The 17,295-nt window shown below is 39.3% G+C and overlaps 1 protein-coding gene across 12 annotated transcripts in view; it reads right to left on the bottom strand.

Moving 5' to 3' along the window:
• Window positions 1-6,778: 6,778 nt before the first annotated feature.
• CEP170 (centrosomal protein 170) overlaps window positions 6,779-17,295 on the bottom strand; it is a 108,900-nt gene continuing 98,383 nt past the window's right edge. For all 12 annotated transcript variants that reach the window (XM_074316831.1, XM_019746818.2, XM_019746814.2 and 9 more), the window contains 4 exons: window positions 12,963-13,051; window positions 11,475-11,568; window positions 10,676-10,727; window positions 6,779-9,121 (listed from right to left, as the gene is read on the bottom strand). In XM_074316831.1, coding sequence (XP_074172932.1) covers window positions 8,832-9,121; window positions 10,676-10,727; window positions 11,475-11,568; window positions 12,963-13,051 — 525 coding nt within the window. In that variant the 3' untranslated portion in view covers window positions 6,779-8,831. The remainder of the gene's footprint in view (window positions 9,122-10,675; window positions 10,728-11,474; window positions 11,569-12,962; window positions 13,052-17,295) is intronic.

Consider the following 17,295-nt stretch of genomic DNA (forward strand, 5'->3'; position numbering starts at 1 on the left):
AGTTTTCTCTTTGCCTTTGGTATTCTTCAATGTCACTACAACGCAACCAGATATTTAAGAAAAATGTATCAGGCTTGAGACTCATTGTGATTTATGAATCTGAGGATCCATGTATAAACTTATTTCTGGAAAAAGACCCTCTATTTTCTCCTCAAACACGGTCTTTTTCTCATGCCAGGTCACCCTTTTCCTGAGGTGGCACATGTGACAATCTCTGTTCCACTGCTTGTCATGCACACAGCTGAGGGTCCTTTCTTCTCCTTGCACTAAGTAAAGCCCAAGCCCCCTGGTCACCAAGAACCAGTGACCAGCCATCTCTCAGCAAGACCACAGAATCAGCTCTGTATTTCCATTTCCTTTTCAATTCTGACCCCTGGGAATTTTCTAATTCAATTATGCTATTAAAATGTTTGTTATATTTTATTCAGGTTTCTTCATGTTAAGAGGGAGAGAGATTTTTTTTTAAATTTATTATTAGTTTCAGGTATATAAAACAACATAATGATTGGACACTTACACCCCTCACAACGTGATAACCCCCCCAATCTACTACCCCTCTGACATTGTATATAGCTGTTACAATACCACTGACTATATTCCCTGTGCTGTGTTTTACATCCTGTGACTATATCTATCTGTATCTATATCTATATTCTCTATATCTATATCTGTCTATAATTATAGTTGACAGTCAATATTATTTTATATTAATTTCAAGTGTACAGCGCAGTGGTTAGGCATTTGTAAGCTACGAAGTGATCTCCCCAAGAAGTCCAGTATCCATCTGACACCCTACATAGTCTTTACATTATTTCCCCATACTGTATTTCACGTCCCCATGACTATTTTGTGACTACCAATTTGTACTTTCTAATCCCTTCACCTTTCTCCCCCAATCCCCAAACCCCTTTCATCTAACAACCATCAGTTTATTCTCTCTATGAGTATTTCTGTTTTGTTTGCTCATTTATTCTGTTCTTTAGATTCCACAAATAAGTGAGATCATACGGTATTTGTCTTTCTCAGTCTGACTTATTTCACTTAGCATAATGTCCTCTATGTCTATCCATGTTGTTGCAAATGGGAAGATTTCATTCTTTTTTTTATGGCAGAGTAATACTACATTGTATGAATGTACCACAGTTTATTTATCTAATCACCTATTGATGGGCATTTCTGTTGTTTCCATATCTTGGCTATTGTGAATAGTGCTGGAGTAAATATAGGGGTGCATATATTTTTTTTCAAATTAGTGTTTTGGATTTCTTTGGATAAATACCCAGGAGTGGAATTGCTGGGTCATAAGATAGTTCTACTTTTAATTTTTTTGAGGAACCTCCACACTATTTTCCATAGTGGCTGCACTAATTTGCAATTCCACCAATAGTGCATGAGGGATCCCTTTTCTCTACATCCTTGCCAGCACTTGTTGTTTGTTGATTTATTGATGATGGCCATTCTGGCAGGACGGAGGTGAAATCTCATTGTGGTTTTAATTTGCATTTAGGAGAGCGATTTTTAAACATATCTGGTTTATTGTTGCTGAAGCTAGAAGGCCAGGACAACATATCTTAAAACATATCTTCTTGTGGATTCGTTTCTACCTCAGGATATATTGATGACTCTACCAGTCTTAATAAAATGCAATAGCTCGAAACTCATAATTTTAGGAGTACCTTGGCGACAGTATTTGCTGACCCACTGGATATAGGTTATGAATATAAATAGTGGCACTTAGGTCAAGGCATCCATCAATCACCTCCCTGGAGATTTTCAAAAGGGACCTTCTGTTAGAGTCTGCAGGAAACTTACGACAGTGCCTAGAGGTGATATGAGGGTTGATCCCAGAAATTGCTGACAGACTGGCTGTGGGGGGTGGGGGTGGGAGGAGAAAGGTGAGGGGAGAAGAGGTTTCCTTCCAGACCATAAACCCCGGAGTTGCTTTATGAACTCGCACAATTTTGTGTCAGGACTGACACTGGGCTAGGAAATCGGCTTCAGTGTGCGGGAGTCCAGAAAGTTCCAGGTCAGGAACTTCTCTTGACATCCTTATTGCTGTACTGCAGTGCCAATCACAGTGCCTAAGCAGGTGTTGGATCGTACTTCCTGAATGAACAGATAACCTAGTACATTGCCAGAGGCTAGAGTGTGCTGGCTAGAGAGGCATGGGGAAGCAGAAAACAAAGGTACGTTCAAGGTGGCTTTACAGTGAATCCAAAAAAAAAACTTTTCAAGGCTCTTTGCTTGTACCCGCCCCTTCCAAATCTCTAGATGGACCTAGTCATGTGTGGACAGGATCATATGTTTTGTGTAAAATTTGTACTTGGTTAAGGCTACTACTGTCTCTTTCTGTTCTGAATCCCCCGCCCCCACACTTCCCCTGGTGTCAGGTGATGTCAGAATAGTCATGGACATTTTTGGGGATCCAGAGAAGGAGATTTGAGTTGGGGATATATTGTGTTTGGGTTTCGTAGGCTATGATTATGTGGTTCACAGTCTCTTCTCTGCATAGTTAAGCTATTGTTACCAGTTCCGGTGTAAGAGTGGTCTCCATAAACCCGCTGTGGGGGCAGAGGCTCAGAAAGTAGTTTCCAGGCTCTCGGCCTCACATAGACAGGTGCTGGCTCAGGTAGTAAATGGCCAACTGTGATTGCATGGCCATCAGCTGTGGCTAGTTGGCCGTCAGCTGTAACCAGTGAGCCATTGGCCACAGTATAACTGCTGTGGCTACGCTAGCAGAGAGAAGAGAGAAAAGAATGGGGGCTAGCAAGAAGATGGCGGCTGGGCTGGCAAGTGTGGATGGCGGTTTGCGGACAGTGTGGATCCAGCCTCCAGTGAGAGTATAGTGCTGCCAGCGAGAATATAGTGGTATGACTCCCCTACCTATGGCTCCGTGGGTGTTCCTTTTTGGCCTCACCATATCCTGCGTTCTTGTGTGGGGAGCGGGAGCAGAGACCCCGCAGGCCGCCCCGCATGACAAATGGCGCTGTGAGCAGGGTCACCCGCATGACACCCGCCTAGCTGCCACTGGCACCAGCGCCATCTGCCACCTGTGACCTGCTGGTACAGACAGAACGCGAATGTGCCCCACAGGCAGCACGTGCGTGGTGGAGAGAAACGAGGTCCGCCATGAATGGGGCTGGAGGCTGGCTGGTCTGCGGAACAGTCTTTCCATTCTATGACATAAATGGCGTATCTGGAGGAGTAGGTTTTCCTCACAATGCCTGTGCTTTTACAGCAAAGCGATAAACCGTGAGTCCGCCCATGTGTGAAGTCTCTAGTGCACCCCAACTATCAAAAGGAAAACGATCAATGCTGCTGGAGGAGAGACCGAAGGAGCTTTCTGTTCTTCCTGTAGAGAGTGAGATTACAAAATTGCCGTCACTTGTAGTGGTCATCAAAGAGAAGGCGGCCCAAAACTGCAGGGAGAGATATTGGAGAGCTTTCTTTTTTTCTGGATGCGGCGGTGGTGTGGACTTTTTTCAGCTTTTGAAACTTGTAATTAGTTGTCATTTCTTGTCTCATCTTCATACTCCCTTCAGCGCCAAATTTTGTAAATGTATCTTTGTATTCTTTGCTTTCTAGTGATTTTCTAACGGGTCTGAGCTGCAGGCCCACAGAACTTGCGCGTTCCCCGGCTGAAACGCGTAGATAGACCCCAGGGATCTTACTGAACCCAGGCGCCCTCACCCTTCCCGCCTTCCCTGGGGGCCTGAGCTGCGGCCTAGGGCGCAGGCTTTTGGAGACCACGTCTTTCAGGGACGCGGGAGGCCAGACACCCAAGGCTGTCGCTCACACGGGACTCAGCGCGCTGCTCCTGGGTCCCGCTCCTCCCTCCTCCTGTCTCCGGGCTTTGGAGAATCAGGCAGAAGTGGTGTGCAGCGCTGTTGGCATTCAACCCCAATGAACATAGAGTTTGTTATCCGGACAGGGACACTGCGGGTGCGAGAGGGAACTATGAATAATTTGCCAGGGCTGTTCCACACGAATTGATCTGGGCTTAAACGCTGGCTCTGCCTGTGCTGTGTTGATAGAGGGGTAAATTGTATCTATAACCATCTTTACACGTACATATTTAGGGAGAGAGTGAGAGATCTATATATGCCTATGTAGACATAGATATCATCTCGATCTATCTATCTATCATCTATCTATCTATCTATCTATCTATCTATCTATCTATCTATCTATCTATCATCTATCTATCTATCTATCTATCTATCTATCTATCTATCATCATCTAATCAGTCCACAATCCATAAACTTGACTATGAAAGAAATATCCCCTTTTCTCTGAACCACTTTAACTTTTATTTCAAGCTCCTCATCCCTGCAGGCAGACGATACTTGACTTCATTCCTTTTGAAATAGCCCATCGGCCCCAGGACTGCATGGTGTCAAGCTGTCCGCAGAAGTCCCGAGTCCTATCCTAGGAACCTGACCAGTTGGTCCCTCATAAGGCTGTTGCTTCCAAGTGCAATTAAGTCCAGAACTTCCCAGCTGCCTGTGTCAGTTTTCCCTTGTACGTGTTGTCTCCCTTGGCACTGCTGGGAAGCTATGGCAGGTTCTTTCCCCTCTCTGGAGACCCAGGGTCCTCATTTTCTAATATGTAAGAAATCCTTCCCTCTTTTAATTCCAGCTAAGACATCCATCGAAGCCTGCAAATATGCTTTGCTTTATTTCTCGAAGTTGTATACATTCCCCTAAGGACTTTGGTGTTGAAAACCTCAAAACCAGAGAAAATTAAGAGTCAAATGTCGCTTTCTGTCCTGCCACATTCCTTCTTAGAGGCTCTGAGCATTATGCTGGTGGAAGGGAGAAGTATGAAGGAAAACAAACTCTCAAAGCTGCCCTGGGCACCTTGCGCCTGCCCTGGGGAAGGGGTTCTGTAAGTGCTATGCCCTTTTTCCTGGAAATGATGCCATTGTCATTAGGACATCCTGGTTTAGCCCAGCCACTGGGAGTCTTTATGTGGGCAAACGTGAAATGAGCAAAATCTTACAGTGAAGCAATAGAGCTGGAAGTTTTCTGGGATTAGCAGCTTCAGGAATAACACGAATGAGAGTATCTAAGGGAACAGAAGAGGCAGAATTACTGTAAAGATAGCAACATGTTTCTGGCACAAATCCGGGGGAAGAGAGAAAGAGCACAATGTTTGAAGGTCAGAGAATACAAACTAATAACTGCAGGATGATACCTTAGAGATGAGCTAGTCCAGTCCCTCACCCCATAAGGAAAAACAGGCTAAGTTGAAATCATTTGCCCAAAGCCTAAATTACATTGTTTCGTTGCAGGATTTCTGCTATTTGAGTGACTTTCTGCTATGACTATGTTTCAAGCCCCTACCTCTGTAAAATGGGACTAGTATTTCTCAGCTGTAATTCTGGGTTGTTGTGAAGATAAGTGAACCTACCAGTGTCAGCACATAGCAGTTGCTAGTTTTAAACGGTGATATTAAAATTGTTTGGTAAGAACACAATATCGACTGTGCAAGTATGTCTTGGCTTCTCATTCTCCCAGTATAATTCATTTTGATAAACTAGAAATCATGACAAATATCCTATTTTCTATTATTAAAAAGAAACACATCAAAGATTTTATTTAACTCATTAATGAAGGAACCAATCAGACATTAAACCCAATGCAAAGGAAAATAGAGAAGACAGGGACATACAGGAAAGGAGGGATGCTAACAGACACACAAATGGCCGCTCCCATGGCACAGCAGTCAGGTTGCATCTTCACCTGACATTGCATTTCTCCTCCTCCTCCTCCTCCCCTTCTGTTAACAGCTTTATTGAGAAATTTACATACTTATTTTATATAGGTATAGGTGATATTGGTTATAATTAAATCAGTTAAAGTACACAATGTAATGGTTTTTAGTATATTTACAGTTCTGTGACCATCACAATTTTAAGTGTTTTCATCACTCCCAACGAAACCCTGTACCCTTTCATTGTAACCCCACATCTTGCCATCCCCCCTGCCCCAGCCATAGGCAACCAGTAGTCTGTTTGTCTCTACATGTTTGTCTATTCTGGACATTTCACATAAATGCACTCATAATACGTGGCCTTTTGTGATTGGCTTTCACTCAGCATAATGTTTTCAAGTTTCATCCATATTGTAGCACGTATTAGTACTTCATTTTTTGTAGCTAAAAATATTCTATTGTATGGCTCATATTCTCTTACACTTACTAGCTTTTATTGAGCTACTTTTCTTAAGAAGTAAACTATGGAAAACTCTGAGGTCTAATGGGTCAGAATGTTGCTTTTCTCCAGAAAAGTAGATACTTGAGACTAATTTCAGTTTCCCCCATCCTAGCCATGGGCTCCAGTATTTTTGGATTCTGGTTCTTTTTCTGAAATTTGTATTTGCTTCCAAACAGGTTAGCACAACCTGGTTAGGAGTATTTCCCATTCAGGCCACTAGCCAGTTTTCCACTTGGCAGGCAGAGCGGACACATCCATGAACCCCATCTCTGGAAAAATAGCATAAAAAACAAATGAGTTCCCAGAGGTCACCAGCCACTCGAAACGGTCTGATGTCACGGCCTGAGGTCTGGTCTGGGAGTATATGCTTAGAAATGTCAAAAGAAAACAAGGCAGCCTTCATTTCCTCTTACCCTCTTGGCTCTTCTCACATATTAATTAAAATTGAAGGAGTCTTTCTTTTGCTAGACTTTGGAAAATGGTGTATAAATGGTTACTGGCAACATGATGAAGTATTAACAATCCAGATGGCAGAAGAAAAAAAATGTACAATCTCTGTATACAGTTCCAGAAACACTTTATTTAAAAATGGAGTTGTAAATGCATAACAAAATAACATAAGTAATAAATGTAACAAAAATAAATAAGGAGAATAATGTATTCATAAAAAATAAAAATAACATAGTAAAAGGCCAAATGTTTATAATTAAACAAAACCGTGTAAACACTTAAACAATAATGTAAGTAGAGTAGATGCTAATATTTTTCTAAATAACTCCTTACCTTTTACTTCCATGTGGATGTAATCAGTACCCAAACATTAAATAAAAGAGGGAAAAATGGTGATTATTTTGACTTTTTCTTCAAATGGATTGACCCTGTTTTAATGTTTCATTTATTCCTTCAAAGCATTTGTATCTTTCCATTCATGTTCTTTAAAAACTTTTTCCAGTCTTCCTTTATTAGATAGAATGGGGAATTTAGCTTTACAAGGAGAATAATTCATTTACCTTTTTTTTTTTAATTTAAAGAAAAATATGAGTTCCATTATACAACAGACTTTTGTTTTTACATCTCTACAAAAAGAGTTTTTTTAGTCTATTAACTGGCCCAACAGCACAGGCTTTTTAAAACCCTGCAACATTTTGAAGTATACAGAGTTAGTTTCTTAAAACAAATACAGCACAGGATTATTGCTGGAGTATTAAAGACCATTTCATAAATTTGCAAAACTGCAGTTTTAACCTTTATAGACTGATGGGGTCAGGGAGAAACTCCAAGTCTTCTAATAATATTGAACTGAATTAAGATTCACCCAAATTACAGTGTTCTGGAAACACAAAGATAATTACTTTCTTTTTAAACTTATCCAAATGTGACCTTACTGGAAAGAGAAAAAGCAAGCTTATAGAAGGTATTTTTCACAGGCTTCCTGTTTAGTGGCGCAGGCCTAAAGCCTTTGTCATCGTCTTGCAGGGTTCTTACAAATGAGAAAGACTGAGACAGGATTGACTACTGGGTCCTACAGGGAAACAAACACACAGAAGCAATTCACTGCTTGGGAGTGAAACTATCAACTAATCTTAGACTACTGGATCTACAAATCTCCTAATGAAGAAAAATTTAACTTCATGATCATTTCAAGGGGATTTTTTTCCAACTGTCACATATAAACTTGGGAACACAGGAAAACAATATACATGTTCTTAGTTTTAAAAATATACTCCACTTACACTATCTGTCTAGTTTAATCTTTCTAGTTATCATTTGCCCTAAAATGAGAGACAAAATCTTACTCCCATAAAAAAAAGCAAAGAAAATTGAAAAAAGTGCCAAATTCATCTTTTCGAAAGTGGAGTAAAACACTGTGGGGTTAAAACAAATACAGTATTATCAATCTCCTATGTACAAAAAAAGATGGTTAGTCCTTATTGATATATAGCTATGTCCACCTACCACTCCCAGCAAATCTTAGTGCAAACATTATAGTTCATCTTAGTAAAACCCCAAGACAATTTACGTAGCAACAAAGTTATATAAATCACATATATGTTGGAAAATTTTAGAACACAAGGCTGTTTTGAAAGGTCAGTTTGAGTGTAGAGAGTAATATGTCATTGTATCCAATGGTAATGAGTCCTAATAGAAATCCTATTATTGAGAAGCAAATATAAGTGTTTAAGAAATCTGTACAGATGGAGAGAGAGTCCATTTCAGGGAGCAGCTTGGCACAGGAGACATGGGGGTCTGAAATGTTGGGTATTTAGTTTGCTTGTAGGTCACAGCACGGCTTAAAAACAAAAACAAAAACACAAAGATCTATGAAGGGAAAGAATGCAATTATATAATTCAGTTTGAAAATCATAAAACCACAAAAAGGTGAAACTGCCACAACCTGCTTTTTCCTATATGTGCGTCAAGTGGTTATCTAAGTGGTTGGAAAGGATGACTAGGACACCACATTATAGGAGAAAATAAATAAATAAAATTAAGAAGCCAGAGATAACAAGATTGTACTTGACCAAGCTGTCGTGTTTTGCACAAGTCAACACTATGCTGCTTCCGATATTCCTAGTCATTCCACAGGCAATTATTTTCTATCAATCAAGAGAGTCATTCATGTACTGCAACACCTTCCTCTTCCCCGTCAGGGTTGAACCTATTGAAATGTATACTGAAATCAGCCTCAGATTCTGTGTTCTCAAATTCAGCTGAGGCTGAGGTAGCAGCAGGATGAAGGACCCTAGCTTCTGGCTGGCACAGTGTTGGTGTCTGACCCGGGCTGCTGTGGTTATTCACAGGGCTGGACTTCTGTTTGGGTGGAGAGGGCAGCATGGCGCTGGGAAATCCCATGTTGTTCAGAGCCTCCAACGTTCCATCTGGATCAATCATAGCATTGATTGCTAAAGGAAAAAAAAGGAATGGGAAACAGAGATTTAATGGTAGACACAGTCGTTGCTTATGACTTGGATAATATTTTGACTACGGATGCTTGTATCTGACGCTTAATTTTGGCTAATCCTTTCCATACTGTTTTGAAAACCCCACTGTCAATAATTCTGAAGCTGATCTACAGACTAGAGACCTGAATACTTTTTCTGCTCCTCTTAAGTAGCTCACTTCTGGGCATTTCAGAGCCTGCTGGAAGACTGGGATTTGGAGATACGGAATTCAGGAAAGATCCTTCTGAAATCTGCTTTCATTATTGTGAGAGGATAAGTGAAAATAGTGGTTATTATTTCACTAAACACTGCCAGCTATATTTATCACTCAGTAACGGGGGATTAGTTGCTATGATGGGGTTCAGAATAATCTGAAGACTGGGGGAACCCAAAGAATTATCAGCTCTCTGGATGCTACCACAGCACAATGTCATTCCTCAGCCCTTGCGAGTGTGTGCGCACCGCTGAGTCTCAGGACCCCTCGTAGCCTGGATACTGAGCTAATACCCATGGCAGCCCAGCGGGCCAAACAGACTACCTCCCTGGGAGGGGCCAATAAAGACTAGTTTTCAATCCAAAAAACCTTTGAGGGGACGAGGGAAAATCTTCGGCAGTAATTTTCAACTTGGCATTGGGTACAGTGGGGCTTTGGGAGAAGGAAGCATGATAGGTTTTAGAATCACCTAAGAGGTCCTTTTGAAGTACACCCCCACTGGACCCGCTAACAAGCACGTTAGCAAGGCACTTTTACTCAAGGGGGTACATCCAAACGCTCAGGAGTGTAGAGGCTAAATAACGATTACAAATCACTTAGCCAGGACTAACATACTATGCCTGTGATAAAAACCAAGTAGAATTAGCAGTTCGCTCTGGAATCTGCGTGTTGTAGCACCCGGGACTTCTGGGTCAAGGCATACACAGGTATTAATGCATGTTGAGACGTGACATAAAAACAATGGTGTTGTCAAAGTTTAGGAGGCAAACAGTCTCTGTCTTTCTTCTCTCCCTCCTCTTCTGGTCCCTACGGCCAATATGCACTCATTTCTTACCGTGCATCCAGTTATTATCTGTGTTAGAATACAAGTTCATTTGGGTTACACCACAAATGTAATGTGAGAATTTTCACATCAAATAAGTAATGCTAATTGCCAATAAGCATTTTCAGCTGCATACACATATTTTAATACATTTTTATACATACATATATATACATATATACACATTTTATGTATACATATATATACATATATATATATATGCAAAATAGGTACTACATATAATATTGTGAGTTAGTTTGTAACATCTAGCAATATGCCCAAGACTTAACATTATTGTGTTTTTAATTATATGGGTATATTCCTTTTTATGGGTAATTTGGATATGTAGAACTCTGTATCTTTATCAATATGTCATTAAATTTAATCAAATAATGTTCTAATATTTGAAGAAATACCACTTAGAATGCGCTTATCCTACACTGTTAGCTCTTTTTGTTTCATTCAGTAGTAAACTTACCTTGTAGCTGCTTTTCAACTCTTTTCAGCTCCTGTAAGATAGAAGAAATCTCCTGCAGGGAAAGCAATAGCAAAAGTTAGCTTTATGTAGAACATTTTTATTGGAGAAGCAATGACTCTCAGACTCATCTTATCGGGAATACTTAACATTATCCACGTGGCGCTAATTTGTAGCAAAATATTTCAGGATATGGAATAATTATGGTATCTAGTAAACAAGATTCAAATTTTAAAATCTTTAATCTTGAAATAGAATTACTTTTTTTCAATGAGATGACAGACGATGAACAGTTCATAACAATACTACGGTATAAGAAAAGATTTTGAAAAATGTGTATTGATCAAACTTGCAACAATTTTGCAAAGTGCCTAAGGATTTTCTTTGGAAAAATGTATAAAGTGCCAAGCTCAGTTTTAGGGTGACTCCCCGACCAATGAAAATCAATACAAATTCTTGAGGAGACAAGCAGACTATTGAGTAAATGGGAATGACTCAAGTCAACTTATATTTGAGTTTGGCTTTTATCTCAAAATTGCCTATTTATAATGTGTAACAAGAACAAGAATGTATAATAGTGAGAAACATAAAAGGTTCCTCCTCATACCCTTCGCAACTTTAAAGCAATAAACACTTTAAACCCCTGTCAAAGACAGTTGAAGGCATAAAAATTTCCCAAATTCGTGTACTTATATCTTCCTTTAAAAATGTCAATCAAAAAACAGTTCAAAAATTAGCATCTCATTCTCTTAAAATAAAACCTCGCTATTAAAATGTTTTAATATTAAAAACATTACTATACCATGCTTGAGGTTTTCACAATAGGAACTTCACTTTCAGCTCTTAACTTGCTTTCTATTTCATCCCAATTCCGATCTTTATCTTTAAATAAAATTCTATAAATCAAAAGATATAAGCATTTTACTTTTCATGTTTTAGAAACATCACATTTTTAACAATACAGAAACAATATTTTCTTTTTAAAGCTACACAAGGATAAAGAAACCATTAAACATTGCATAAACTATAAATTAAATACTTAGCCAATATTACCAATAAACTCATTTATATGCGATCTGTATTAAAAAAGTACCTGGGTGGTTATGAATATACACATAAATCCTTTTGTATTTAACTTATTCTTTATTGAAAACCAAATATAAAACAAATGTAATGATATAACCCCCAAATTTTAATCTAATATTTATAATTAACCATATAACCACCACTTATAATGAAAACACAACTTTGTTCAACTAAAACATATGCAGGATACATATAAAATTAAGATAAAAATAGATTGCATTTGGTATTAAACAATTATGTCTGTAAGACCTCTTTATATTGGAAAAATAATTTTACTGATTGAGCAAAGTGTGAACATTATTTTAAAAGTTGAAAACTGGAGTGCTTACTGTGCTTTGCTTTAAAAATCTTAATTCATGTTGTATATTATACATAATTACCTGTTAGGAATTAAGACACTATCCTTTGGATAAATCAACTGCCAATAATTATCCTTATGTTAGAAACTAAGCTCAAATATGTTATATTATGAAATAAAGTACCACAAAATTTTGATTTGTCTTTCAAATGTGGTATCTTTCTCTCCCCAATACTTTGGAATCTGAGACATGACTCAGTAGTTTTAAAGAGATGTAAATATTAGACACCCTTTTGATTTCATTTACATTTCTTCACTGAACCTGAAAATCTCATTTGGATGCCTTATATAAACATCAACACTGTACAAGTAAATATCATCGTTGGAGGCTGATCAGTATTTAAGTAGTAAACTAAATTACATTCTTATTTGTATTTCTTCAAAGATCAATATGCCAGGTTCAGGTTATTTAAAAACAAGAAATTCATCAATATCCAATCAAGTCTGGAACATCTACAATTACACATAACCACGCTTAAAAAGGCAACTATGGTTCTAGAATCTGACATAAGAATATTCTGATCTACTGTTAAATTTTCCAAACCCAAAAAACTAAATATCCTTGCCAGAACCTAAGAGCTGTTACCCTAATAACTGTGTTATTAAGGCATAAGTAAATTATTATGTGTTGTAAGAGTCCTAACAGGTTTAGGACTGGTAGAAAGTAAGAAAACAATGACTACAAAAGAGACACCAAGGGACACACAAACGAAGGACCACGGAAAGCACAAAGCAACAGTAAGTTCAGGGCCACTGACGTCACCAGTTCCTAACAGCTGTGGGAGCAGGCTTGAGACAGGAGACTGTTAATGACGTAAGCACGGGTCTGAGTTAACAAAACTGTACCTGATCTTCCCAGCTGTTTTATCTATAGACTGCCTTATCTTCCTAGAGAACTGAAAGACGGACGACAGCAGCAGATTATCTCCCATGACCTGAAACAGCCAAAGAAAAAAGTACATTAAAATATCACCACTGTATTGTATCACCACCAAGAATACTAGTCACAACCCACTATAGTTAGGGGCATTTAGTATCTATGCCAACTTTAACAAAAGATCAATGAAGAATGTAATTAGAGGAACATATAACTAAATTGAGAAAGAAGTAAATGTTAACAGAGAAAGTCCTTTCTTGTTAAATAACTTGTGAAGTTTCCATATTCTTTTGGTCATATCACTTTCAAAAACCAATCCTTATCACCTTATCCTCAATTATGGTCATGATCCTGATTCTTATGCCTCTAATTCAAATTATTACAAAAAGGAAAACATAAATAATGTAGAATACTAAATTTACTCTCTATCCTTTCATCAAATAATAAGAATTCAGTGCTCTCCAGGGCAGAGTCTAGTGGGATAGATACATTTTTAAAATTTACTCAGAATAATAAGTTTTATAATGGGGGTTGGTACCTCTCCAAGCTGAAACTCATGGACAAAATGAGAGGTCTGCAAACTTCTTTAAAGGGCCACAGAGTGAAGGTTTTAGGCCAACGGCTCTGTCAATACCACTCAACAATCTCCCTGTACCATGAAAGCACAAACAAGTGGACATGACTGTGTTGTAATGAAACTACAAGAACAGGCAGCAGCTGGATTGGGCCTTCGAGTTGCAGTTTGTCAAGGGCTAAACCATGGAAGGCATAGCTAGTGCAGAACACTGGAAAAAGGGCTGAACTTGGGGCTCAATGTGGGTTCCAAAATCAGAACTTATATTGTCAGAACTGTATCCGGACACTGTAAGAAAATCCAGAAAACAAGATAGGGCTTTGGATGTTAAGAAGCTGTAAATACCAGTGGGGGGGATAACAGTACTGTATAGGAAATACTACTAAACAGTCCATAACAAGAATATAAATAAGTGCTAAATGTTGTGATTCAGTGTCGTATGAACTGCAATAAAAGGGAGTTCAGTGAGCAGTGACGTGAACAAGAAGGCATTGTGGAAAACTAGATCTTTTAGCTCCTGTTCCTGAAATCCAGGGATCCACACATGCCAACCTATGATCTAACCCTTCCTGTCAATTGCTGTTTTCTATATTTTCCTTCCACCCACTCCCTGTGCAGGCACCGGTATCACCTCCGCATGTCCTTCCCATGAGCTCTTTCCATGGTACTAATTAAACAACCATTCTTTGGTGAATGAACTTCATTCTGTCCTTGAATTCTCCCCACTCATGTCATCTACTTTCCATTACATATGCCTTTTCAATAAACCCCTCTTTCCCTGATTTTTCATGGCCACATTTATATTTTTAAACGATAACTTAATAATTTCTATCCATATTGGTCCACAGGTACACAGCATTCATCATAATCATGTATCATCGGCCACTTGGATCACTTTTTCCTTCTTTTTTTTAATTGATGTAATAAACACTTAATGAATCTACTACCCCAAAGCTAGGACCTAACAATAACCACTGTGACAGAATAGGTATTGTTCAAAAATATTCCCTCCTTGTCTGCACTATCATGGGAAGAGGGTACTTTTCCACCCCCTGGCATTTGGCTTCAGGCATGTGACTCGCTTTCCCCAGTGAGAGGTTAGCAGACAGGGCACAGCAAAGACGTGAAATGTGCCTGCATGGTGGCGTTCGCTCTCTTGTTTCTCATATAACCACCCCAAGAACAAGCCCTAGCTAGCGCACTGGTCCAAGCAATATGGAGACGCATGGAGCAAACCTGGACCCAACCTACAATTTCTGATTATCCAGATGAGCAGTACTAGTTAAGCCATAGGTGTGTGATCAACAAATGCTTATTGCTCTATGCCACTGAGATTTCTGTGGTTTGTTATGAAGAAACTGATAACGATCTACCTCTAGTCATATCAGTTCTCCCATCCAATCTCCCTGCCTTCCTTCACCCAAGGTAAAGAATATCCTGAATTCCATTCATCATTCCATTGCTTTCTTTTTTCTGTCATTTCTTAGATCTATTTCTGTCCCCAGTATTTATTTTCATTTTTAAAAATTAATGACAAAGGACCACATTATATAATCTTTTGAGAATTACTTTCTTCATTTAATGTTATATTGCTAAAATTCATCCATATCACTATAGTTCTTTATTTTGATTACTCTATACAGTCATGTGTTGCTTAACAATGGGGAAATAGAAATTCTGAGAAATGCATCATTAGGCGATTTCGTCGTCGTGGGACCATCAGAGGCACTTACACAAATCTAGCTGGTACATTTGACTACACACCCAGGCTCTATGGTACAGCCTATTGCTCCTGGGCTACAAGCCTGTACAGCACATTACTAGACTGAATGCTGTAGGCAACTTATGACTAGTAACACAACGGTAACCATCTGTGTATCTAAACACAAGAGACGGTACAGTACAAATACAGTATAAAAGATAAAAAGTGGTCCACCTGTACAGGGCACTTCCCATGAGTGAAGCTGGCAGGACGGAAGTCGCTCTGGGTGAGGCAGTGCGTGCGTGGGGGGTGAATGTCAGGACCTAGAACGTGGCTGTCCACTACTGGGGACTTTATCAACACTATGCTTCCCTGCTTCCTTCCAACAAGGTCAGAAACAGGGCATGGAAGCTGGCAGTGCTGCTCCATGAACAGGGCTGTGGGCTGGGCTGATGGGGAATATGGAGGAGAAACTGGCTGGTGAGGCGTAGATCACTTAATAGTGACTGTTGGGAGGGAGTGAAAGCGGCCTGAGGACCAGTAGAAATAAGAAACCAAGATAAAGAGATACAAGAACATACGGGTTATCATGACGATGTGGTTTGGGCTCTTACGTACTGGAGCAGTGGTCAGATTAAGGAACTCTGTGGTATTCATAAAAAAGAGGGTGTTTAACACGCACAGGGTGGAGAACTAAGGACTTGGTATTTAAATTTGGAAATTGGTTTTTGGTTCTGTTAACCCTATTTGACACAAAGGGCTCTCGATGGCATTGAACTGATGAAATAAATAAAACTCATCTATGCTGTAGACCATTACAGCCTGAAAATATTTCCAAAACACAGGAACAGGCTGGTCCCACACCATCACAGAAAGCTGTCACTAAAGTGGCAGTGACAATTAACGCTTGTGAAGGTGGCTCCTGCAGACCTGAGTCCTTGTACAGGATCTCAGGTTCTCAATAAAGAATTACAGCCATGTCCTCTGAAGACCATCAAGCCAGCTCTGGGAGGGCTGCAGCTCCCTCTGAATGTGTGACACTGGGGGGACAGGCTCCTCTGTGTTGAGACAGGTCAGGAGCTGAGTGACTGGGATGTAATCTGTGCACTCAGAGCTGAGGTGCTGTGAATGAGGGGGCATTTATTACCAAGCCCCACAGATAATGATCCTGTCAGGGGAAAAAACATCCTCCAAACCACAAATCCTTCCACGTCTTAAAGGACATTCAGCTTCATCACAATCTTATGGGGCCACCGTCGTACATGCCGTCCGTCATTGCCTGAACTTTCCTTAGGTGGTGTGTGGCTGTAGTTGTTCAATTTGCGAACACACCACTATATACACTCACTTTTCTACGAATATAAACACTTAGATTGTTTCCAAGTTTTTGTTATTGTCCACAGGGCCTACTATAAAAACTCTTTTGCATGACTCCTGTTGTCAGTGAGGAAGGCTTTCTCTTGGGGATATACCAGCACCAAAACTGTTAGATCATGTGCCATGCTTATGTTCCACTTCAGGAAATTATGTCCAACTACTTTCCAAACTTACTGTACCAGTTGAGCCTCCACCAGCAACCCATAAGAAAGTCTATGAACCACGTAAAATATTTTTTGATTTTATTTATGTGCTGCCAATTCAATGAGTATAAAATAATCTCACTGTAGTCTTGAATGTATTCCTTTGAACATGTGTGAAACTGAACATCTCTTTGGATATTATGGCCTTAGGTATTTTCCCTTCAGTGAAATACTGTTCCTGTTTTTCTATTGGGTTGTTCTTGCCTTTTTAAATTGATTGGTTAAGAGTTCTTTATATATTCTGGATATGAATCCTTTCTTGGCTGTATGTTTCATACAAGTCTTTTAATATACTCAAATTTATCAATTTTTAAAGTCAAAACTTTTTGTGTCTTTAAAAAAATCATTCCCTACCAGTGTTGACAGAGATTTACCGATACTTTTTACTAAAAGTCACAGAGTTTTGCTTTCAGTCTTTAAGAATGTAATCCATTTGGAGTTAATTG

Source organism: Rhinolophus sinicus, linkage group LG12, assembly GCF_036562045.2.
Source record: "Rhinolophus sinicus isolate RSC01 linkage group LG12, ASM3656204v1, whole genome shotgun sequence".
In the NCBI taxonomy this organism is placed as follows: Eukaryota; Metazoa; Chordata; class Mammalia; order Chiroptera; family Rhinolophidae; genus Rhinolophus; species Rhinolophus sinicus.